Genomic DNA, 26,210 nt, shown 5'->3' with positions numbered 1-26,210 from the left:
GTTACACATTAAAGTGTGTTTACAGAGGAGTAGTATAAATCCTTTTTTGGCTCTGAAGAAAGCTGCATGTAATCTCATGAATTGCCTCCAGTGATGTCACTCAGTGGCTGAGATGCATTGTGGGTAATGTAGGCAGCAGGGAATAAAAGAGGCGATACATCTGATTCGGCTGTATTGATTTTGATAATTTGCTTTTAAATTGTCCATAATGAGTCCAACAGTGATATAGGAGTGCAATGTTAGACCAGTGGACTGCCTACATTACCCACAACTTTGCTGCTGAGTGACATCACTGGAGGCAATTTTTCAGATTACATGCAGCCAGAAAAAGGGTTCATGCTACTTTTTTTCCATAGATGCAGCAGTATATCCTAAGACCTGTAAACACACTTTAATGCGTAAAATAAGGAATCCATATTTAAAGAGCAGTTTACCTTACAAAAATAAAACTTCCAGCAGGCCAAACTGTACCTTATGTTGGGCCAAATTTGGCCCACGGGCCCCACTTTGAACAGCCCAGATTTAGATTCTCAATAAAACCAGCAACAGCGCAATAAATTTTTATGCTCCTTAATAAAACAAACAATCATCCTACTATAAAGAGTTCTTTGAAACAGAAAAAATAAGTGTTTCCTAATCCTCAACAAATTAACTGTAACATCTGAATTAATGTGGTTGGGCCTACTCGTTCCAGCTTTAGGAGGCGTGTAATCCTTGTCATCCCTCTCATCCTTATCCTGGCAGTTCTCCTCTTCCTCCTCATCTTCATCCTCGTCTTTCAGAGAGTCAGACTCATCTGCATCTGCAGGCTGCAGGAAAACAGTGTGCACTTCCTGAATGTGGGTCTTCAAGTCGTCATATGACTCGGCACGGAAGTCACAGCCATCACACTGCAATACCTCCATCACTAAAAAGAGGGAGCACTCCCTGGAAAATCAGGGAAACCTACAGAGAAAAGAGAGAGAAAGAAAAGTCAGGAGGACTCATTTTTCCAAAGAGTACAAGCTAGAATACATGTCATGTTAAGGACTAATTTCCTGTAAGGTTTCATATTCAGTGTAGTGAACAAGTCCTTTCCATAAAATTAAGCTTTGTGATGATCAAGCATGATTAACAATGGCAATTCCTGCTGTGAACAAGGGATCATCAAGTGCAGGAGATGACACACATTTCCAACAAGTAAGACAATGGCCAGCAAAAGATGTAATGCTTTCAAATGTTCATGGGTATTTGCTCAAGCATTATGGAGCCTCTTCAAGGTGCATTCACAAAGAATATGTACTGTTTTTGTATATTTATATATATTATTACTGCCAGCATCAAAGGAGACCTATTATGCTTTTTCTTTTTTCTTTTCCTTCAGTATGTTACACAGGTGCTTGTGCATTTAAAAGGTCTTTAAATTCAAAAAGTCTGAAGAGCTCCTCTCTCCTACAGAAACACCTCGTCAGTAGTCCCGCCTTTAACTCCATGACGTCTTGACATCACACTATATCACAGAGTTGCACATTTGTATAATTTTTGCCTATATTCACGGAGGAAGTTGACAGAGCCGACCGGAGACACTAGAGTGAGCTCAGGCATGTGTCAGCTGACCAATCAGAGCAGACTGGGTAATCGGAAGAGGGTCCCTTAAAGAGACAGGAGCTAAAACAGAGCATCTCAGACAGAGGGGGAATACAGTGCTGCTGAACTGGATCATATGAGAAAACGGATGTGTTTTTTTTTTTTTTTTTGGAAATTACAGAATATAAACCTAATCTTGTAGGAACCCAAAATAAATGATGAACCTGAAAATAAATAAGTTTTCCAATGATTAATTTTGAATTGCTTTGATGTTGCATAATACGTGAAAGTCATGAGATGAGATACACAAGCATGAGTCTAAAAGTACGACTGAAATATGACACTAAAATATAAACAAACCACAAAAATTAAACAAAAATTAAAAAAGCCTTATTCTCAAAAATTAAATACAGAAGACACATTTGTTCATTTAGGCCCTGCAACAAATGTGTATTGTATCATGATGAAGACAAAACCACATGAATAACAAGTCACAAAGTCATGGAAAAATTAGAATATTTTCAATCACCAAAGCGCCTGAAGCTGATAGAGCTCTGATACAAAGCCTGACGAAACATAACAAAGCGGAGAATTCAGCAGATGCTGATGTTACTCCGAATACTAAGAAGGTCCCATTTTTTAGCATAGCATCATTCCAAGAACAATGGAGGGACTGAGGAGGGATTATGGGCTGATTTGTCCCATTTTTATTACCTTGGGATAAGCAACAGCTGGAGAGCAGCTCCACAGCTCAGTATTTAGAGCAGACTATTCCATCAGATTGTATCAAGCGCTCTGAAATAAGATTGAATGAATCAGCTGAGAGATGAAGGCTTTATGTCTTTGTGCTGCTTTGCAGTTTGGACTTGGCCAGAAAAATGGATGTGGATGATGTGGCCATCATTTCACAGCTCTTTCATCATGGCTGTCTAATCAACTGACGTTTTGTCTCAGAAACCGTATAATAACACGGGGCACAGTTTACAACCTTGACTCTTAAATCAAAACCCGATCAATGTGAGCTTTTCACACTTTCTTTTGAACACAAAAAGAAGTAAATCAAACAAAAGACACAGAAAGTTTCTCATTTCTGTGAGCCGTTTTCTTTGAGGGAAAAAAAATCAAACAAATTGTCTTGGAGATGCAGTAATGAAGGTGAATCATAATACTGTTGTATGACTACGAGGGTCACGATCCTGCAGATCCATCACTCAATTTGAAGGTCATGATTTGATTAAATTCTCCATTGAAATATTTTTTTCAGCACCACTGGCAATGCCATTGTTAGACTATCAAGTCTTGATTTCTAAAGATCAACAGATCATTAGTTTTACTCCCAAGCGTCATTTACATTTTAAAAATCTTCTTTAAAAAAAATAGGCTTCAAGTAAAAAAGTGTGATATAACTGATTAACAGATTAAATAAATGAATAGTTGACAACTTATCAATTAATCATTGCACCTCTAGGTGAGGGTGAAGAGAAAAAAAAGATTCTGGGAGAATCGCTGATCCTGCTTTTGATTTTGATAATTGAAATTGTGACACCTGACGACTATTAATTATACTGTAACAGGGCTCCAGACTCTTTTTTCTTACACTGGTTGCACTGGTGAGTCGAAATCTTTCATTTAGGTGCACCAGCATACAGTCTAGGTGCACCCATTAATGGGAATACAGGAATACAATTTAAATCACATTCCAGGCAACAAGACCAACTCAAATAAATCAACCTAGAATATTATCAATTAATCATAACGTCAATTTATATAAAAGTTAACAATCTAATCTACAGAAACTGTGTTTATAGGCTAATCTTTGTTCAAAAGCAACCGTCTGTACATCCAGTTGGTGTTTAATAAAAATACTTTTAAAGGCAACATTTCCTTGATCTGACCTGCTAAATTTCAGGCGTACCGATATGACCAATGAAAATGTTTAGTTGCACCCCGGAGCCCTGGGTGAGTATACGTCAGGTTTGAAAGACTCACAGAGATCGAACGGTCAGGTATAAAAACCTGCATGTTACATATGAACAAACTGCACAACGTATTGTTACTTAGTTTGAAGAAAGTCAACAAATATATGCTTAACAGGAAGTGAATCAGCACCTCTCTGACCCAGTTTGTACAAGAACCACACATGTGGGTTCACAAAGCTGATATTTATATATAACAAGGCTCCCATTCATATCCAAAGTGCTCATAGCCCATTCACAAAGACACAACTGACACAGAGGATCTGTAATGGTATGGCTGCGTTGTGGGATTCACTCGGTCTGTTGATTGATCTCGATAGATCCATGAAGGCCAACAGCCTTATAGTAGGAGACCATTTTACAGACTGTGGCACAAACACTGGTTCGTCATGATGTTTCAATATCTCAGGACGATTACATCCTCAAACCACCAGGCAAGATTAAGAGCAGTATTATCTGAATCTACACACAGTTACACCTTCTACGACAGCATTTCAGTATAGATCTAATACAACACTAAAAAAACAATGAGGTTTACACAGGGAGAGTTGTGCACACACGAGGGTGTGTACACAGACGCACACACACGTCAGTTCTGTTTGTAACCGTTAAAAGCGACCAGAACAAAAGACTTGTATGTTTTTGTGTACTTACAAAGTTATGGATTTTGTTTTGTACGTAACATGTTTTCTGACATATTTTTGCCTTTGTTGTACAGCTTGACAATATAAAGTAATTGGCAACATGGGGAGAGAGAGATGATGTAATTCATGTAAGGACAGCACGATGACACTGGACACATTACGGTCCAATAAAAGGACGATATCTCTGGTTCTGCTTGAAGATTGAGGCGGAGATGCACCGATCCACTTCTTCTGATACCTTAATTTGGATATCTACATAACACGACACAAGTTCCTGTCTTGCTTTGCTCTTGCTTTGAGACTAAAATATCTCCAAACTAAGGACATGTTGAGTTCGCCAACTGGTCCGAGCTCATTCAGTTGAAGACTATCTCATGTTGGGTTACGGGGAGTATGAGGTTACTTCCATTCACATAGGGACTACTGGATATCCTAGTAGAAGTGTTTAATGGCTGTAGGATCTTGGTTATGGCATTAAAATGGCCATCATTACATTTTTATAATTCACAACATCAGACTGAAGAATCTGGATCGGCATGTGGCTCAGTGATTCCAGTGAGTAAAAGTATTGGCACCCTGGCCCGTTTTTGAATCGGTTCAGTCCCAATTCTAGTGTAAAGCTAAATTGGGGCAGTGCTTTTTAAATATCTCCAGTTTTGGCTGGATAGTAGGAAGGCTCAAGAGAGGAGAAATCCGGATATTTCATTATAACTGCGCCCACACAAGTCAGAGTATCTTGGAGCAGTTGTTTTTTTAACAGGAAAAGGCTTACTACTCAAGTGTACCAACTTAAAAACAGACTTTGAATACAGCATGCTAACTTCAGCATGATATATTTGCAAAGTAGCCTCAAATATTCAAGTTTCAGCCATTTGTTTCATTCTCAGAAAAATGTTCTTTGTTTTTTTTTTGTACAACAAAACATTTCACAGTTCCAGTGTTATTTATTTTCAGGAGAAACAAATCAATGAAAGAAACGATGTACTACTGGGAAAAAAAAAACAGGAATTGGGTATTGTGTTACAAAGTCAGCTTTGATTTTGACAGATATATTACAGAAATATAGCTTTAGTGCCACGATCAGATTCAGTCCAACTGATCTGGATACTGAATTATTATTTTTTTTTAAAGTGAGATGGAGCCAGAGACAGTTGGGAATCCCGCCCTGCTTCCTACACCCAACTGGCCGTCCAGTGGAGAGCTCCATGTGAGCCGGCCAAGCTGCCAGTATGTCCCTGAGCAACCAGGGGATCCATTGTTGTCCAGGGTCAGGTTACAGCCTCACCAAGGGGCCCCACCCTGCTCTCTTGGCAGTTCACTGCTGTTTTGAACAAAGTTGCCTCCTAATGCCAGGTTCCTTGACATGGATATCAAGAGAATCCTTTCGGAGAGAAGGGGAGAGGAATGCCCGGGGAGGAAAGAAAAAAAAAAAAAGCCTCCTACACAACCACCATCTGCCTTAGAGTTGGCTGTGTCTTTTCAGCCAGTCAGTCCCTGCGCCACACCAAGTTAATGGGTGAGATTGTGTAACTGCTTTCATCTCGTCAGCTGGGGCTCTAACAGGCAGCGACTGAGCTGCTCAGATCCTCCTCTGAGCCGAGCTTCAAGGGCAGCCATTTTAGGAGCAGACTATGTGCGCTTAGGTGTTTCAGCCAGCACACAACATGGACCCGCAGATCTGATCCTCTTCCTCAAAGGCAGGCAGCCCTGACACTGGAGAGCTGCTGACAGAAATCTATCTGCCAGATGTACAGAGCTGTGCCCAAGCCCTCTGCCCACACAGCTCAGCAGAAAACATCTCACGCTCTTGCTAGGCTGACTTTGCCTCGTCCTCTCATTTCTCAGGGACATTATCTCTCACACATCGGGAGATTTCCAGAGAAACGCTTCCAATCCCGGTTCCAAAGAAAGACGGGGAGTAGGTCAGCGCGAGCGGCATGCACCAACACTTTCGTGGAGAAGCTGCCAGCTACGTTCCACAAGGGGGGTCTAAAAATGTGAGGCATGTCTGAACTTCTTTATCTCAGAGCTCTGTAAACCCTCAGCCCCGAGGAGAAGACGAGAAAAAAGGGCAGAGGGAAGCAGGAGGGGAGAGCGGCGAAGGGCCCTGGAGGGGAAGGGTGGGAGGGAGGAAGGGAGGCAGCGAGGGAGCATGACAGAGCCACCTGGAAGACCTTCAGTGGGAAGCAACAGAGGACAAAGCCATCAGACTGGGCTCCCCAGATTCCAAAGTCTACTGACATTTGTTAATCACCAACCGGTCTCTCTGCATCGGCGAGCTCTGCCAGCAGTCACACCCTCTACTCAAACTGGCTGACAGCAGCTGCTCTGTCTGAAAGAGGGCCTTTGAATAAGCCAGCATTAAGCTGATTAGGAGTACAGAGGTTTTGTCCTTAACTGTTGGTTAGTGCTACCATCTCATGCCGACAGGGAGAGGAAAAACCCACTCGTGTGTTGTTATATTGTTACACGTCGAGCATCCCTGGCTGCAGTTAATTCATCATGACGTGCATCTTGTCAACCTGCACACCCTCAATAATTAATGAGCCATTGATTGAAAACGACAGCCAGCTTTTTGAAAGGAGGGGGGGAGAAAAAAAACAGTGGCAATAACAGCAGGTGACCACAGCCATGGAGATTGATTTTTCTTTTTTTTCTTTTTGCGAGATGAGATGACAACATCAGAGAGAAATCAATATATTTTCAGTCAAGAAAGTTATTAAAAAACAAAGAGAAAGAAGGAGCGAGGGTAATCATATAATCCCTCAAATTCTGATCTCTTCAGTCCACAGACGAGAGCCGACAAGACAGCGGCAGAAAGATCTCATTGTGTCTGCAGACAGAGCAGAAAAACGTTGCGTCACGCGAGCGCCGTGAGTCTTGGCCTCTTGCACAAACAGGAGACGGAGAGCTGGAGATCAAGATGGCTACTCCCATCCTCTGATGTCATCAGTCACAGAGAAACTCAACACACCAGATCTGATAGCAGTGTGCGTACACAAATAACACGAGGCACGATACAGCGCAACACAATACAAGACACCGCAGACTGCAGCTCAACAACGGCTGTGCGGATGCAGGTGTTCAGATGTCCACCTGCCCTTTATGGACACATCTGAGGCAAAATCAAATCAAAAGTGTCACAAATAAACATTATTTCATTATCCAGCAGCAAACTCCAGTTGTAAATATTTAGCTCATCACGTTCGTCGAGAATGAACGGCTCAGAAAGTCAAGCAAAGCCGCCACCTTCTCTGTTGGATAGGAACATGTAGAGCTGCCACAATTAGTCGGTTAAGTCTTACATTTTCCGCTGTCTATTTTGCTAATCTATTAATCGCTTTTCAGTCATTTTGTAAGACAAAAATATCCTTCTTTTTCTCCTCTACAACAGTAAACATAATATATTTGGGCTGTAGACAAAACAAGACATTTGAGGACGTCATCTTGGTTCATCTGATCGACTTTTCACCATTTTCTGACTTTATATAGACCAAACAACTAATCTAACAATCGAGATGTAATCAACAGTTTAAACCACAGTAAAAAATAATCGTTTGTTGAAGCCCTAGAAACACGTATTAGGCCTCATCAGAAGGTAATATCCAGACAGCAAAACTTGGCCTTAGTGTCTAAAAACGTTGGATCAACAGAGCAGGACACGTCAATGGTTCGTCACTGCGACTCTTTTATCATTCAATCATCGCCGACATAAGAGGCCAGAAGTCTGCCGCGCTCGACTATGACACAAAGCAAACGGGTTCACAATCAGCAGCTTCTGTATGCTGCCTCACTGCCTCTCTGTGTAAATAACTGATATTCAGATTGATGTGGCGATCTCATCAATGCCTAGTCCCTTTTGTCTTACCCTCACAGTACTAATATGCACCTTCTATTCACTTTTGGGCACGTCGTTCCACTTTAAAAGCACTTTCTGCCATGAAATGTGCCAATTTGTGACAGGATGCTGCAATGAGGCATCAACAAGATCTGGTCAAGAGGAGCAAACTGGAGAATGGGCAGTTAAATGCATAACTGTGATGATTACAGGTATTACTATTGATCATGGTGCTGCATTTGTGTAGAAATTGATGGAACTGAAAAACAAGTTTTAAGGAGGTATATTGGTATAAAGAAAAGGCTTTTATTGTGAAGCAGCTGCAGGCACCAGTCGCCTGAATAAAATGTTGGCACGTTTCTCAAACCGCTGATACGTTCACGTCTGTATGTGTCATAAACGACGTACCATATTGACATTTCCACATGCATCGTATTGTTTATGACCTGACTTTCATACTGGGAGGCAGAGGGGGGATGGTGGTGGAGTTAAGGGAGAAGGCTACCAAGCCAGTGACTGCAGTTCAACACTGTGTTTTAACATTTGTCAGTTTGAAGCCACTGGATACTTTTTAAAGGAGACGTCTCCGGCATCGTTTATGGCGACAAAAAAAGAGTGTTATTAAGGAGACCTTGCGACATCTCAAGCCGCGTTTGTAGCTATGAAAGCAGGCTAACCCTAACCCTAGCCTTGTACGCCAACAACAAGTGTTTTTTGTACCAGTTTCAACATACAGTCCCCTCCAAAACTATTTGAACGGCAAGGCCAACTGTCTTATATTTGCTGTACACTGAAAACATTTTGGTTTGACACCATAAGATGAATATGAGACAAGAGATCAGTATGTCAGCATCTATTTCCAGGTATTTACACCTAGATCTGTTAAAAAACCAGGTGTGTCCTATTACAAAATATAGCTGAATGTCTACTCTCAGTTTCAGCTTTGGGTTTTGCCTTTGCAGACTGCATTTATAGTTAAAAATGTGTAACCAACATGAAGACCAGAGAGATGTCTATGGGATAAAAGCAAGCAATTCTGAAGCGGAGAGAAGATGGAAAATCAATCAGAGCTATTGGCCATCGCCAGTACAACCATTTGGAACATCCTGAAGAAGAAAGAAACCACTGGTGTACTCAGCAACAGATGTCCAACTGGTAGACGAAGGAAAACATCAGCGATTGATGACAAAACATTGTGAGAGAAAAGAAAAACTCTAAATCAGCTGTCAGTGACGTCACCAGCAGCCTCCAGACGGCAGGAGTGAAGGTATCACAATCCAGCATTCGCAGAAGACTTCGGGAACAAAAAGTACTGAGACGAGGCTCAAAAGTTCTGGAACAAAGTTTTATGGACGGATGAGACAAAGATTAACCTTTACCAAAGTGATGGAAAGGCTAATGTGTGGAGAAATAAAAGGATCCGCTCGTGATCCCAAACACACAAGCCCATCTGTGAAACAAGGTGGAGGTACTATCATGGCTTGGGGCTTGCATGGCTTCTTCTGTGGATGGGCTCATTGAGCTTCATTGATCATGTAACACATGATGGCAGCAGCCAAATGAACTCAGAAGTCTACAGGAACATTTCGTCTGCCAATTGAACCAAACTGATAAAGAGATCTTTCATCATGCAGCGAGACAACGATCCAAAACACACCGCCAGGACAACCGAGGAGTTCATCAGTTGTTCCGTTACAAATGATGCTATCTTCTGAGTTTTATTACAGATCTAGATGTACCTTGACAAACAACTTAAAAGATGAATCAACTCTTAGTTTGCCAGTGAAGCTTCTATCCATCAACTTATCTATTAATCGACCTGTCGTTTCAACGCCACGCTGACGCATACAGAACAATTACGTCTACAACTTTCCCACTTTCTCTTTTTACTCCCTTGAACACCTTTGTTTTCATTTTAATTCTAGTTTGGAGAAAACATGTTTCGACTGACCATCACAACACAATTGTTATTGTTACAGTTCTACAATAGATGTAAGACTAACAGCACTTGATGTGTAATCCAATGTTTGATCTTGATAGATATCAGTCAGTTCAGTTCCTGATAACAAATTGTCAACGCGTATTACTTTCATTGGATCACCTACTGGAACACTGTCGCCCCATGCTGTGCGCGAGCCTGCACACCCACCCTCGCTATCACACTTTTTGGTTTAAGTTTAGTAAACATTCAGCGGCACAACCTGCCTTTCCTGAATGTGCCAGATCTGCCTACGTATCTGTGAATCCAGTCAGTGTAAATATGTTTTTCATTATAATTGTATTATAACATTTGGGATCCCATTTTTTTTTATTGGGGAGTTCAAGGACATTTTCGTCCAACTCCTGCACCTGTCTTTATGGCACTACGAGCTCTCAGCAGCCTCTCAGTTGTTGTTTTTTTTTGTATCCGAAGGCTCAAATCATCGTCCTGAAATCCAACATCTGCTGATGCAAGTATGGGCCAAGTCAAGCAGCAGCAAGACATATTTGTTTTGGCACCAAACCTTTAATCATTCCCTTTACCAACTTCACAACTGAGGGACTTTGAAACCAGAAAAAAACCTCACGAAAGGCTTCGGTTTCAAAGTCAAAGTTTTTTCTTCGCTCGTTCACCGCATCGTTGGGTGTAAGGTTTAGGATGACGATCGGAGCCCGGTTACATGAGAGTTTAACTCGTACTTGCAGTTTTACAGTTCAAATGTCAGAATATTAACAGCCTTCTGTCGTCCAACTGAAGACATTTGGGATGAACACTTGTTAAGTCATTTTTCAAGCATTAAAAGGCCAAACATTCTTTAGTTTCAGATTCCTAATTGTGAGGATTTTCTGCTTTTCTCTGTCTAATGTGGTGGTAAGCTGAATATTTTGGGGGGTTTCAGACTGCTAGTCGAGCAAAATGAGCGATTTGAGGACATCGAATCTGGCTTTAGAAGTCTGTGATGGACACTGTTCACTATATTTATAAGATCCATGATAAATAAATGGTAACTTTACAGTAATTAAACTTGAGTTATTGTCAACAAACAACATTTATTAAACAAAAGTGTTACCAAACAATTAACTGAAATAATAATTACCAGATTAATCAATGAAAGAGACAATTATTAGTCGCAGCTCGAGACCAGACTACTGATTCACACACACTAGAGCAGTATTTCATATTCAGAAGTCGTTTCTCTCATGTGCAGCACTTATCACAGAAAATATTCTGTCTTTTTTAGAGCTTCTTCAAAACCACTTTCCGCCACGAGTTTTCCACTCAGACTGTAAAAGACACCTAAACGATGTACAAGGTGCATTTCAATGTAAACCAAGCGAACTCTTCACACCCTGAATGTGAAAAAAGTCGAAGAAAAATCCAACGTGCCGACGAGAGCGCCAGATCTGCCCGAAGAAGGCAACGTGTGAGCGTTTTAACCGTATGAGATGTAACTCCTCACACTTCAGACTCTGCGGCTGACACCACCATCCAGGCCGCTCCGAGTTGCAAATAGAGCCACCACAGACAGTGACGAGAGGGTGAGGACCACTGAGTCACTCCTTCCACATCTGTGGGAAATCTTAACACACCATTTCTGTGTGAGCTGAAGCAAACTCACTCGACCTTAGCGACCTTTTTAACCGCAAAACAGTTTGACAGTTCGACTGTGCATTCAATATCGTCACAGCTCTTTCAGTCAAATAGTTTAATGAATCCATCTGACTACATTTAAAAGCATAAAAACATGATTGATTATTTGTTCTGTTCATAAAATGTGAAAAGCCTATTATAAACTTCCCAGAGCCGGAGGTGGCATCTTAACATTATTTGGGTTTATCTGACCAATTATACAAAAACTCAAAGAGAAACAGTTAATTATCATATATTACAAAGATAAGCAGCTAATCTTTTATTCAAATAAGTAACAGAAAGTTTAAACATGAAAGAAAATGTAACACTTTCTCCTCCTAACAAATGAAAAGTGGAATTAATTGGCTCACTCAGTTCTTAACACTCAGGGGTTTTTACAGTTTGGTCCAGTGTGACCAATTACTCATGGTGGCTAATGTTAGCTAATGTTAGCAAACTTTAAATAGATATTCCTGTTCAATTGAAATTACCGAGTCAGTTCACTGGTTTTATGATTTTATAGTTCGTTCTGTGGTTATAATCTCTGAAAACAATGTGAAGGGGTTGGTCAAAGTTATGCTAGCCCCGTCTTTACAGAGCATTATACCTAGTTTCAGCTAATTCTTTAGCTTTTCCAGCAACTTTACTATTTTAGTTCACTCTCACCGCTCTCGTAGCGTTGCTTCGGTCACAGCAGGCAGTTGTTTTCAGCGATAAAGCTCTAAAAACTCACTGTACGCTACCTGTTCGACACCAAACAGCAGACACAGTAAGCAGCTAGCTGGCAAACAAAATGGCGCATATAGCAGCTAAAGAGCTGGATATTTCCCTCTGGATGTCAATGTCATGCTAGCCTCGGCTTTACAGAGCATTATACCTAGTTTCAGCTAATTCTTTACTATTTCGGTTCACTCTCGCCGCTCTCGTAGCGTTGCTACGGTAACAGCAGCCAGTTCGACAACCAAACCGCAGACTGAGACAGCTAGCAGCTAGCTAGCAAACAAAATGGCGCATATAGCAGCTAATAGCTGGATATTTCCCTCTGGAGTTGGTAGCGATCAAAAACAGAGCTTAAAAGAGACATTAGCTAAATCAGGTGGCCAGAAATACAACTCCAAATAAATGCTTATGTGTAAATAAACATCTCTTTGCTAATAAGTTTGCTGTATCAACTGGAAAGGAGATGATGTTGTGTTCATAACTAAAAAAAATTAGGCCAAGAAAATCAGGTAGAATTATAATATAAACATAAATAAAATAGCATGACTTTGTTATCAGTTTTATGGGGTCAGACACATTTAAATCATAAACTTCCAGCACATTCCTGCTGTATTATTTATGGTGAGCAGACACAGGGCTGCTGCAGGCACTCGAACCACAGCCAAAGGGTAACCAGGAAGCATAATTAACGTTTGGACGGTTAGACTGCCGGCTAACATGCAACCATATGTGCATGTGCCTACAATCTCTTAGCCAGGCGTGCACAACATTCATGAGAAGAAGGAACACAAACACACACACACACACATGCACCATCACCACACAAACATCTGAATTTCAGCATCCACTATTTTTGGTTTTCTTCATAGATTTGCCTCACCTGAGGGTCTCAAACACACATGAAAAAAGGCGCTGGTTCTGAATATGCCACAAAGAATCACTCCCTAAAAAGGATCTCCAAAGAATTTCTTAACACACATTTTGGAAGTTATTTCGGTGCAGATTAGGAACGGTGCCCTCAAATGCGAGCCAGCCAAAATAGCAGCGTCTGGTTTGTAGCGATTCTTTGGCCCGCGTGCAGCTTACACTCGCGTTGGCTCACAGTTTGGCTTTTATCTGTCGGCACTGTAGCAGATAACAACACTGGTTCAAATGAGAAAAGCTGGTCCGACCTGACTGACCTTCATATTCCATTAATCCCTTCACAGAAGAATAATATATTGACAAATGCAACCCCAACGCTGCATGGGAGTCTCATATTGTGTCAGTAAGCATGATAAGTGGAGATGGTGAACTTAAGTTTTTTTTTTTTTTTTACAGATTTTCATTAAAATCACATCAGTTTAAACTGATTTTGTTATTGTAACTTAAGTTACCTCGCACCTACAAGTGTTTCCGGCAACAAGAAGACACCAAAGTTTACAGTAAACGCAGTGCTCATGCGAAACGGAGAGCTCAGACAATGAAGATGAAAAAAAATGCAAATGAGTTACTGAGTAGGGCTGCAACGGTTTCATTGTTAGTCTGCAGAACTGGGACCAGAAAATGTTTAGTGTTTTAAGACATGCTAATTCAGTTTTTCCACCACTTTGGTCCAGACTACAATATCTCAACAACTATAGGATGGATTGCCATGAAATGCGGTGCATTCACACATACATTCCTTCAGATCTAATCTAATAACATCCCATCAGCCTCAGCTGTAGGCTACTTAGCAAATGTTAGCATGCTAACACACTAAATATGATGAATATTATGCCTGCTGAAATCAGCATGTTAGCATTGTCATTGTGAGTGTGTTAGCATGCTGATGTTAGCCTTTAGCTCATGTCGATAGCATGGTTTTTGGTTTCGTGAATACCTTAGAAAACTACTACTACTACAACAACATTCCCTTTAGCCTCAGCTGTACTTTGTGTTTAGTGCTACTTAGATAATGCTAACATGCTGAACTAGGATGTACTAAACAGAATTCATTATACCCTTCTAAAATCAACATGTTAGCTTTACTATTGTGAGCATGGTGGCATGCTGATGTTAGCCTTTACCTTGTGTTGCTAGCATATCTCTTGGTTTCGTGTCATCTTGTGCTTCCTCCTAAGTTAAAAATATACTTTGATTATGACCCAGTAGGCTAACCCTGTAATTTATGGCATTCACACCAGTCTCAGCTGTAGGCCTACTTGTGTTTAATGCTATTTAGCAAATTTTAGCATGCTAACAAGCTAAGAAAACTAAGACAGACCGCATGGTAAACATGTTAGCATTGCCATTGTGAGCATGTTAGCATGCTGATGTTAAAATATCCTCAACTTGAAGAAAGGCTAAGGAGGGGCAGTAGCTCATAGCTGCATAGCAAATGTTAGCATGCTAACATGCTAAACTAAGATGGACCACATGGTAAACATACCCTCTAAAACCAGCATGTTAGCATTGTCATGTTAGCATCCTGATATCAGCCTTTAGCTCGCGCTGCTAAAATACTTTATCTTTACTTTATCAAGTAATAGCTTCAGTCCTGCACAAGAGTGATTTTAAGTAAGTATAACAAATAACTTTTGAACATCTAATTGCCACATTCTTCTAAATATATTTTGTTAAAAGGCTAAATTATGTCTTAAAATCAGAAAATAATATTAGGTGACCAAACTAACATGGCTGGACCTCCATGCCTCTTTTACTTTGGCCTCTAACACCTTCATAACTGTACAACACAATAATAGTCAATTTAATCTCAAACATAATCTAACAGACTTTGACATTGGAATTCATTTACAATCCCACAATCTAATACCTGAATCTGACAGGTATCTTGTTATTGATCTCGATGAGCCTATCTGTTTCATTACAGCAGCGTTTCAGCTCTCGGGGGTGATAAGAAACAACAGTGATCTGGACGGTGACCTCACTCCCGTCTGACTGCTCAGAGCAGAGAGCTTCCTTAAATGATGTGATCACATGGCGCTGCTCATTTGAGGAAGTCTGAATGCACAGAGATGAGACATCGATCCCACCTGGCCGATCGATGGACCAGGCCCTTTTTCAGGGGAGATGTGAGGAATCAATAATGTTCGGTATGAACGTTTTGTCATAACATTCATCAGACATCTGCAGGAATGGGATGAAAGGGGTGAGAATGGCATGACACAGCAGCAGAAAAGGGCTGGAAATACAACACAGAGGCCTGTAAACTGTTTGCTTACTGTTTGATTTTAATTATTTTAACCTTACATCCAAGCCTGAGGCTATTTCCAACTATGATCATGTTTGTAGATTCTGTTTTTTTACGCTTCAAGGTCAACGTGTTGAATAAATACGGTACATCGGGCAGCAATTTTTTAATCATCCTTTTCCAGCTAAATCACCAGCAACACATTTGGAGGCCATATCATGTTAAAAGTGAAACAACCAACCATCTAAACAACCATCAACGTTATCATAAGATATCATCAACCACCTGACTAAACATGCTGGCTGTTAATCTGGCAACAAATCTGTTTCATGAAGCATATGGCATTGAAAAAAAAAGTAGGTCAACCATTAACCAGCTAGCAAGGCCTTGACCAGAAACCTTCTCCAGCACTCCTTCATCTTGAACCACAAAGTCCATCTGAGATATCGGATGAAGAACAGAAATAGACACAACACATGTTGCAAATTACAATAAATAAGCATAATAATTATCAGGACACTGAAGGGTTTCGCTGCTGCAGCCTGATACTTAGTATGGTATAGCTTATGGTGGCTAATGTTAGCTAAGGTTAGCAAACACTGGCTTTATTGAGTCATTTCTCTGAGCTTGTGTCTCTTCTGTTCTACTGTTAAACTACATTTAAGCATTTTACCATCATCACATAATAGTGATGATGGTAAAATAATAAAGTTCAACAGGATTGCTTTATTTAGAGTTAAAGGACGGTCCGTGACGTAGGACTGCTCTGTTCTTCTTTAGCCTGCTGGTTCACTTTTGGGGACAGGAAGTGACAGGGATGACTTAAAATGTATTTTCCTCTTCATATTTGATGACTTTTTAAATATAACATGACACAGCCAAGTCCTTTCTAACCTTTAACCTCTAACACATCGTCTCACAGTGTCTCGCTGTCTCAAACCATTCCCCTTTCTTAGCCAGCACGACAGCTGTGTAGTATTACGGTCCCTTCATTACTGTAAGCATTGTTCCTTAAGCACACGGACCTGTACTCCATGTGCCACGGCTCTATATTTAGGAATCAGCATCAAACATTCTACCTTGGTTTCATCAGATCACAAGTTCCACTTCCTGTCATGGGAATGAACCACATGCTTGCAACATGAACATGTGCTTTCTTTTTGGTGAGACGTACTCCTCGTCTTGTTGCCCCTTCAGCTCAGAAGTGTTCAGAACACATAAAAACTCTTGCTAAGTGCATGTTGTGGATAGTCTCAGCTATTCGGTTATTTTTAGCTCGGCGTCGGCCTCTTGGTAGTTTTTCCTTTAGAGCTTCCTCTTAAACATGACCGTCCATCACAGACAGATGACCCTGATCTAGATTAAAGGTCCTGATTGAGACGTAATTCCTCACAGTCTTCAAGTTTGTCTTCATTTTATTCTACAATAAACGTAAAGCGTCTTAAAATCTGATTTTTTTTAGATCTGGTTTTTGGCTCCTTCCTGTCCGGGCTCATCTCTGCAGGCTCTGACATTCACTGAGAATCTACTTTTATTTGATCTAATAAGAATCACTTCATTTAATTGAAGAAACATTAGCTCACTTCTTGATTTTCATTGCAGCCAATTGAAACCTTAACAAAATTACAACCCTGAGTTTCATGAGGTATGCGCATAGTCGCGCTACCAAAATGTTTTGAATGCATTCTTCACACCCACAAAAGCCCTTTTGTGTTTAACCTTCCCTTTCTGCTGGCTACTTTAACTGAGTGAAACGAGTCGAGAAAAGTCTGGATTTTGGGGCGAACGCTCGGGAAAACCTGCTCGGTAATCCCACATTGTCTCAGAGGATTGGTAAATACAGGTGCAGAGCGTTCCAGACGCCGCAATCCAGCGAGCTTTGCTGATCTGTCTGCTGCCTGACCTTCACTGGTGTCACATTCAGAGGGCGTTAAAAGGAAACACTTCACGACTGCAGACCCGGGCCGCCCCTTAAGGATTCTGGGTAAAGGAGAAGATCATGTCGGCTTACCGGCGTCCTGTTTAACTCACTGAATGTAGATTTAACGGAACAAAATGAAGCCGAACTGGATTCTCTCTTTACTTTATCGCAGTATTCCTCCTTTTAAAACTGGTTTACTTATCAATATCATGCTCGGGGATATAATCAAGTTAATGCATAACATGATATGAACATGTGCCGCCACGGTAATAAAAAAGGACAGCGAGCCGAGTGCAGAGGACTGAAGGAGTTTGATCTTTGGACCTCAAAGTATTCTGCTGACTGAGGCCTTCAAGCAAGTCCTCACATCAAAAAAGAGAGACAGAAGCTGAAAGGGAGAGCGAGGAATGCCATTAACATGGCGCCCAGTTGCAATACCATGCTAATCCCAGGAAGAGAAAGATAATTTTTCTATTTTATGTGTGCGCCGTCCATACTGCAAGGTCAGACAGTGCTTGTGTCAGCCTGTCTCTCCCTGACAGATGGCTACCTGACTTCACCCGCCCGGTCAGACGGCCTTTAATACTTAATATCACTGCGCTCGCTCTTCCTATTTATATTCTTTCTTCTTGCGAACCGTGACATTTCTTCTCTCAATCAAAAGACATCCCGACTCGCTAATTACATGTTTCTCTCTCAGGCCGCACCACGAAAAAAGAAAGGAGAGCTGACCATCGCGGTACGAGTAACCTTGCTCCAAGGGTAGCCTTTGTGTTTAGCGAAGGGCCCGGATTGTTCCTTCTGAAAGGACGAGAGGACGGCTGCATCACAGAGCGATCGCTACCAACATCTGACCTCTTTTGCACAGAAGATAATGACCAAGCAGATTAAGAGGAGACAAGCATTAATGGCTGACGTCCATGTGGCTGCACCGCCTTCAGGTTGTCATGGTGAAAACTCACTCCTTCAAAATACAAAAAAATAAAAAATTAAAATACGACTCCATTCAAAACTGTTAAAGCTTACAGTCTTTTCCATCTTGGAGATATTTACATGACCTTCACTCCTCAAATTTGCACAAAGCAACAAAACAGGCTGGCAAATCCCTCGGCTAAAGCCTGCTGGGTGTGAAGGTTAGATAATGAATGCCCTCACATGCTCACACTCTTCTTCCCGTTAACAAAAAACAGAGATGAATCTTTTCATCTAAGCTGATTTTTTTTGCGTGTGTGCGTTTCTCTCTAGCCACCGTGCGTCCGAGCACCAAACGAAAAAAAACGCCAGTTAATAACAGAAGTCAGAACCCGGGAAATCGAGTAGCTGAGCTGAGGGATGAGACGTGGGAAGACACGCATGAGTCTGAATTCTCTGGAAGTCTACAGCTCAAGCTCCCCTCAGTATAGTCACCTCACTTGGCTGCTCTCTCGTCTCTCTCTCTCGGGGCTGACAGAATTATCTTCTGCATCAGAGCTGAGGCCGGGCCAACGCTCCACACAGAGGACTCCATTTCACACAGCCGGCCCCACTGTGGCCAAGGAGACACAGGCAATCATGCTGGAGTGTCAGTGGCAGTGGCCATCCACCATTTTGTGCTCCTCAAGGTCTTTGACTGTCCTGCTCAGCTGCGTGGAGCTCGCCTCTGCTCGCTTCTGCTATCTTGTTACACAGATGGAAGTGTTTAACTTTAAGAGCAGAGACCTGAGCGAGCAGCCTCGCCTCCTCCTGTCTGTTCCTCTGCAGACTGTCATGGCAGTCAGCAAAAAAAGCAGAAGTGAGATGTGCGGTTTTTTTTGCTCGCTTGCGAAGATGGCCACCTAGAGAGAGGCTCGCGCTGATCTTCAGAAATCTGAGGACTGCTTCTAAATATGGAGCTTTCATGCAGAACTTTGAAGAAGATATGTGTCTGTTATCTGGAGATAACATGATCAAACACAGGTGACCCAAAAAACATGTTTCAGAGCTTCAGCGAGAGACGTTAGAATATTTTTCTTCTCTCCACTGAAAAGCACAAAAGATAAAACTTGGGGCAACCCTCTGCAACGTGATTAACTATTCCATCCAAAAAATGATTAAGTGCACGATTTAATTAATCGCCTCAGGCGTGATTATTTTTACAATTTTATATGGGAAGGAATAGGTAGATATATTTGGTTTTCTCAAGAGGTCTCTTCCCTCGAGCTCAGAGAGAAAACTCTCAGAATAAAGGATTGTGTGAAGCGCTGTGCATGAGTAGGCTACGGCAGGAAAAACACATATTTATACCGCTTCACATACAAACACACACGTCTCCACCAAAGCTTCCCTACAGATGTCTTATGACTGGGTTCATAGGCTACATAAACACCGCTGAAGACTCTAAGCAACTGAAGGATGTCCAAGGACAGATCTTGGAGAGAAACCAGGAAGTGTTTTTCCACAAAGACAATTACTCCAGGAAACCTTACATTCCACGCAGCCCTCTCGACCATCTCTCCTAGGAAACCATTTCCTGGTGTAAATCAATCTGACGCCGTCTCAAATAAATCCTGTATCATCTCAGACGACGTATATGGACTACTTCACTCGCTGAGGTCAGATATTGGAGGTGCCAAACTCTGAAGTGTGTGATTTCCTCCTCACTATGAGCAAAACAATCTTCCACTGACGGCTCTTATCGGATCTTAATCAACAGTCTAAGTCCTTGGTTTCCATCGCTGTTTTTCCCTTTTATCTATTTAAACGCCTTCAGGAGTATCTATTTCAACCAATTCACCAAAAAAGAACAAAACAAAAAAAAAAACCCCAAGATGACAAGAAAAGGCTGTGAGATGCACTGAAGGGATCCTTGTAAGTGCAGCTCGGTGGACAACTGCCAGAAAACACTGCAATGCTGACTTCCTTGTAAGCCTGACATGGCAGTTACTACAGTTACAGGGAGTGGGTGAGGTTACAAGCTCGTCAGGATGGAGCATTTCAGAGTGACCAAAAGAAGACAGTGGAAGGAAGAAGACACACAAAAATCAAAAGTCAAACTCGGGTTCACTCGCAGAATTGTTTGGGAGGCAAGACGATTTATTTCTGGACAGCTTTTTAAAGCTGATTTTTATCTAAGAGGAGGCGAGTCTCCTCTCCAGGTTCAACCAAACCGACCTCTTGAGGCAACAAGTTTGAGACGGGAAAGATGAGAGACCCATCAATATTAACTTACCACCGAGACCTCCTTTCCAAGCCCTTAAATATTTAATCGTCTTTGGACAGCTCTGTTGCTTCGTAGGCCGAGCCAGTGTGGATCCCTTCTACAAGACCACTCCTGTTCCTGCTCAATGAAGGCCTTGTCTGGTGGCACCACACTGCCCAAGGAACGGGCGTCTCCAAAGAATTCAGGATTTTTTTTTTTTTTTCCACCACTGCAGGCAGCTCGAGGCTGACAAGAGTCGGTTCACTGTGTCTTATTAGAGAAGGGCATAAATCCTGAACTCGGGCTGGAAACCTGAGCACACCGTGATGGCTTCATTTATCTCACGGGGCAAAACTGTACGGGCATAAAAAAAGTCTTCCTGACTAACCCTACACATGCTTCACATGTGTGCTGAAAAGACTGGCAAAAGACACAAATGTGAGCTATATTGAGCTACAGGCGATTTCTTCCAGGAGGGGGTAAAAGGTGACATCTGAACTGTTGATGTTCGGATGGAAAGCAGAGAGGAGGAACCAGTTTTGCAGCGACGTGGCAACTGACAACAGAAACTGGAATGACACCTCCTGAGAGCTACTTCCTTGTTACAATTTAAACCCCCTGACATGATGCAGTTTGTTAGCTTTTCTGCAACAGTGCCTTTCACGTCTCAATCATACAACTAAATCTAGAAAATAAAACTGTTTTATGGAGTGAAGAAGGTCAGTAAAACTACAAGAGAGAGCAGCGAGTTTGCTGCTCTGCTGTGATAGTGTTGTTTTGGATCTGGGGCCCTTGTGTGTCTCAGCACACTTACAAGTGTAGCAGCAGGGCCAAGCTGCATCTCATGAGCCATGCATCATGTCAAGAAAGCACTCACTGGAGCATTTCAATTTGCTTTTGTGCGTCTCTCCAGCCTTCTTCACTGCCCCAGGTAGAGAAGAATGGAGGAGTGCATCACCCAATGTGAGTGAGTGAATGAGAGGGAGGGAGGGAGGGAGGGAGGAAGGGAAGGCCGCTGTGTGTGTGTGTGTGTGTGTGCGCGAGAGACGCAGAAAGAGTATAAGCGTGAGTGATGAGCTTCAAACCACTTCCTTCCAGCGTTCGAACCATCACAGAAGTCTCTCTTGTTTAATCCTCTGTCCTCTCTGTCGAGCTTTTTCAGTGTAATCCTGAAATACCTTGCAAAAATCCAGTTATGTAATTTTATTTCTAAAAGTATCCACCGCGGTTCAGTTCTGCCCTGTCACCTTAAAGCTGAACCGCAAGCAACAGTGTGTGTGCGTTTTAATATTTCACGCCAGGGTAAAAAAAAAAAATTCAACCAGTTTTTGAATTGGATGGTCGCCGTCGCTGCCAAACACTGTCAGTCAGTCACACATTCGGGGCCATGTTGCAAAAATACTGCGTTATTATCCATTTAATTAAAGGTTGATATTCACAATATTAATGAGGTAATCTCAGAAATATGTATATTTTTTCCATAACTAAATAAACAAGCTGTTCTCAGAGGAAAATAAGGTCCCCAGAACAAGTTTTGAAGCTAGAAAGGTGGCAGGGTCCGCCACATATAAACAAAGTAAAACAGTATTGTGTTGTTTTTAATGTCAGTTTGTTTATTCAGTTAATTCAGTCATGAAACAAAGAGTTTGTTTCTTCCCCCAAAACTACATAGTGCACCTTTAAAGCCCCATGCTGGTGTGTTTACCAAATAACAGTGTCTGTTTGAGGAAGGGCCGGACGAACCTGCTAAGTGGGTTTCGGGGCAGAAATGAGGTGTGGGCCCCCTCTGAGCCCGGCTCCACACACATACTCTCCTGATGCATTCAAGTCCCAGAAAACAACCTTTTTTTGTCTCCTGACGGTGGAATACATCCCGACCCCAGGCCAATGAGTTTGTGATAAATTGATTAAACGCAAATTTGTTTAACGATAAGCACCGTGTGAGCAAAACACTGACGATTCAATTTAGTGGCGGGTAATGATTATTTTCAGCTGGATTAATCCGACGATTATGTTCTCGATTTTTATCTAGAAAACGCAAGAATAAATGGTGACATTAACATCTAGTTTTGTCTAAAATCCAGGGAAATTCAGTGAACTAACATACACTCAGACAAATGAGAGCATATGTTTGGAATTATATCAGTTTAAATTGAAATAAAAGCAGCCAAATCCTCACATTTAAGAAACTGGAACCTGAAAAATGTTCGTCCCAACATTGGCAGATTCATTTTCTGTCAATCCAACGACTTCACAATTCAGACACATGCTCTCTATAAGACGCAGCCTCGAGATAATAAAAATCCAAGCACCACCTCAGGGCCCTGAGCTTTTCAGTTTTTAATGTACTTTTCTGGTGTATAAACTCCTAATTAATCAAATTACAACAAAGTAATTGCCATGCCGAGAACCTCGGGGGCCTCTGAGAGTCTGGGGCCCCCGAGGCAGTTGCACCACTTTGCCCTGTTAGTGATCACTATAACACAAACGATGCCACCTCTGCACCCAGCAAAAAAAAAGCAGACAGCCCTGACCCTCGTGACCTTAGCTGGTCGAGTTGCAGTGAAAACCTGAGCACACAGATTAGCTTCCAGCCTAGCATGAATGAGCTTCACAATGGAGGACGGAGTCAAGAATGTGTTGAGGACTTGTGAAAGTTACAACAGGAACTCTGAGACGGCAAAACGGTGTCACCGAGACAGCTACCTCCACAGAACATCCACCATCCATCCACGACTAGACTACATCCACCTACAGCACCCCCGAGGAAACAAAATGTGTCGACCGCAGCAGATTCCTGCCCGGCCCGTCCTCTACCTCTGTCGCCTCCTTTCCTTTGAGAACCTGTTTGCCCTGCTGCCACGCCAGGGAGAAGGAGCATCGCCACCATTTTGATTGCTCTTCTCAGCCCCGGCATTGTCGCAGCACAGTGTGTCAAGCTCGCAGTCTCCTTGTCAGCAAGATTTCACACAGTGGCCAGGGGAACTGCAGAGCGTAGCACAGCCACAGCCACACACACACACACACACACACACACACACACACACACAGCTTGCAAACACACCTCCGTCTTCACTCAGGCTGACAGGCTGATCAACAGACACCCTTTAAGGATATAATGTGTGAAAAGTCACCTACATTATAGACCAACAACCTAATCCATTAAATAACTTTTGAAATCTTGCAAAAACAGGCAGAGACAGAGATCCACCGGTCCCGCCAAGAACCAGGACACTTTTATTGTGAACTCAAAAGCCATTTTAAACCAGACACAGGTGAGAAAACGTCCCAAAAACCCATCGAAAACAACAAGCAGAGAACCATCTTGAGAACTTCCTTAAAGGATCTGCAACAGCCATTACTTCACCCTCGTGCATACACACACACACACACACACACACACACACACACACACTCAGAGCGAGAGAGAGAGAGAGAGAGAGTGTGTGTGTGTCTGAAAGCGTGTGTGTGTGTGTGAGACCACTTAGTTGAACATTAACCACCTGCACAGCCCAAAAAACACTGCATTATTCAGCATTAAGATTCCCTCAGACATCACAAACAACCACAACAGGACAGAAAAGCGTCACCTTCAATCAGATCTTTTCAAAATAAAATCATACTTAAAAAAAATATGAATGAAGAAGAAGCAGCAAGTTCGTGGAGTTAAAAACGACACAAGTTAACCTTGAAAGCCCCCCACCACCACCACTGGAAGGACCCCAACCTCCCTCACTTTGCAGACTTCTTCTGCTTCCTCTGGCTGACTATAAACTTCCGAGCTGAAAACGCCGAAAAAGAAAGAAGAGAAGAAGAAGAAGAAGAGGAAGCAGCAGAAGCAGAAGAAGAAGCAGAAGAAGAAGGAGGAGGAGGAGTGGGAGGAGGAGGTGTTGGTGGCTGTGGCCGATTATTTCTTGAACACAACCTTTGTTCTGGCGTGAGGGGATCCTGCCTGTCTGACTCCAGGGCTTCTCCTTGGAGACTCATCTGCCTTTCCTCCATTTTATGGTTGAAGCCCTACCAGCAGCTGACATACCTGACTTTGAGAGCAGTGACAGCAAATAAGGCATCCAGAAAAGAAAAATATATATAAAAAAAATAAAAAGACAAAAACATTAGAATAAAAATAGCTCCACACATTCATTTCACCACCATCACCAACCAACCAACCAAGAGATATCTAGCTCCAACCCTGAGGAGACTCAAAAAAATCGCCACCAGATCCTGTTTTTCTCCTTTTCATTAAGAAATGAGCAGGAGGGCTGCACGTACAGCCTCCTCACACTGGACATGGCTCTCATAGTGTGTGTGAGTGTGAGTGTGTGTGTGTGTGAGTGTGTGTGACTGGACCCAGCGGCTATGCCAGCTCCTCTGTGTCGCTAATGGAGGCTTGGTTGAGGAGAGGAGAGCAATCCGTGCAATGGCTTCTCCATGAAGCTAACGCGCAACAACACGCACGGCCGGAGAAGAAGCGCAGGAGGTGGAGGGGGGGGTGGTGGACGACGCACGGCACGGCACGGCACAGCACAGCACAGCCGGCCGGGTCTGCCTTTTTTTTTTTTTTTTTTAATTCCCCTGACCAAAGACATGTCAGAATAACAAAACACTCCGGTGCTGCTCACAAAAACACACGCAGGCGAGCCCTCGGTTTTTTTTTTTTTAGACACCGCCGCGTCCATTTCCTTGTGTCACTTTGACAACAAACCCCCGACAAGGCGACATAGCGAGGACGCGAAGGTAAGGTAGGGTTGGCTAGGATATTAACTGGGAAGCGAGAAGACCCACTTGACTTTGTGGCTGTTTGCATGGAGCGCCCACCCGACTACACAAAAAAAGGGATACAAAATAATAAAAAATCTCGCCCCGGCTTCCTTCTCCCAAGTCGGCTTGGACCTGGACTAAAAAAAAAAAAAGGAGAGACGGAGGAGGGGGGTCAGCTCTTTCCAGGTCATTCACGAGGCGCTCTCCAAATTATATCCCATGATCTACCATAGCGACGTTCTCGCAGACCTTGAAAGCCCAGCCGAAACTGGAAATATAGTAGTGCAAAGAGGTGGGGAGGCAAAACACAAAAACTCACTGGTACAATCTTCTCCTCAAGCGATCCTCCGAAAAGTTGTCCTCGTATTTCATGCGTGCGCCCGGTCGGTCTAATGGATGATCGCCATCTTTCCTGCTTCTCCTTTGCTGCAGCTGCAGATGACCTGAGATCCGTCTGTCTCTGAATAATGAGCAACCACACAGACAAGGAAGACAATCTGCAAAGCAGGCTACACAAAGAAGTTTGGGAGACTAGCAAGCACCAGAGGGTGCACAAGAGTTTACGATGAGACGAGGGAGCATCAGCAGGATGGACAACGTCTACGTCTGAGAAGCTCATCCTTCATCTGGACTGAAGGCAGATAGCCCCGCAAAGCCTTATCTGCGGTTCAGACCACCACCGAGATACATGCGGGGCTCTGTGAATTTTATATAGGCTTTACCATACAGTGTGTCTGCCACGTCATGGGGTTATCTGCAGTTCACTTTGGTGGTGATGATGCTGCTTCACACTTCAAGCACACAACATAGATAGATAGATAGATAGATAGATAGATAGATAGATG

At 42.5% G+C, this 26,210-nt stretch overlaps 1 protein-coding gene across 1 annotated transcript in view; it reads right to left on the bottom strand.

The window, feature by feature from the left end:
* The window catches only part of znf462 (zinc finger protein 462), a 56,119-nt gene extending 30,181 nt beyond the window's left edge, over positions 1–25,938 (bottom strand). The window contains exons 1-2 of the mRNA XM_073478085.1: positions 25,685–25,938; positions 686–945 (exon numbers count right to left, since the gene is read on the bottom strand). Coding sequence (XP_073334186.1) covers positions 686–905 — 220 coding nt within the window. The 5' untranslated portion in view covers positions 906–945; positions 25,685–25,938. The remainder of the gene's footprint in view (positions 1–685; positions 946–25,684) is intronic.
* Positions 25,939–26,210: the final 272 nt, after the last annotated feature.

This window comes from Pagrus major, chromosome 12 (genome assembly GCF_040436345.1).
Source record: "Pagrus major chromosome 12, Pma_NU_1.0".
Taxonomy (NCBI): domain Eukaryota; kingdom Metazoa; phylum Chordata; class Actinopteri; order Spariformes; family Sparidae; genus Pagrus; species Pagrus major.
The sequence above is the reverse complement of the archived record's forward strand: the minus strand, read 5'-3'. Positions and strand labels throughout refer to the sequence as shown.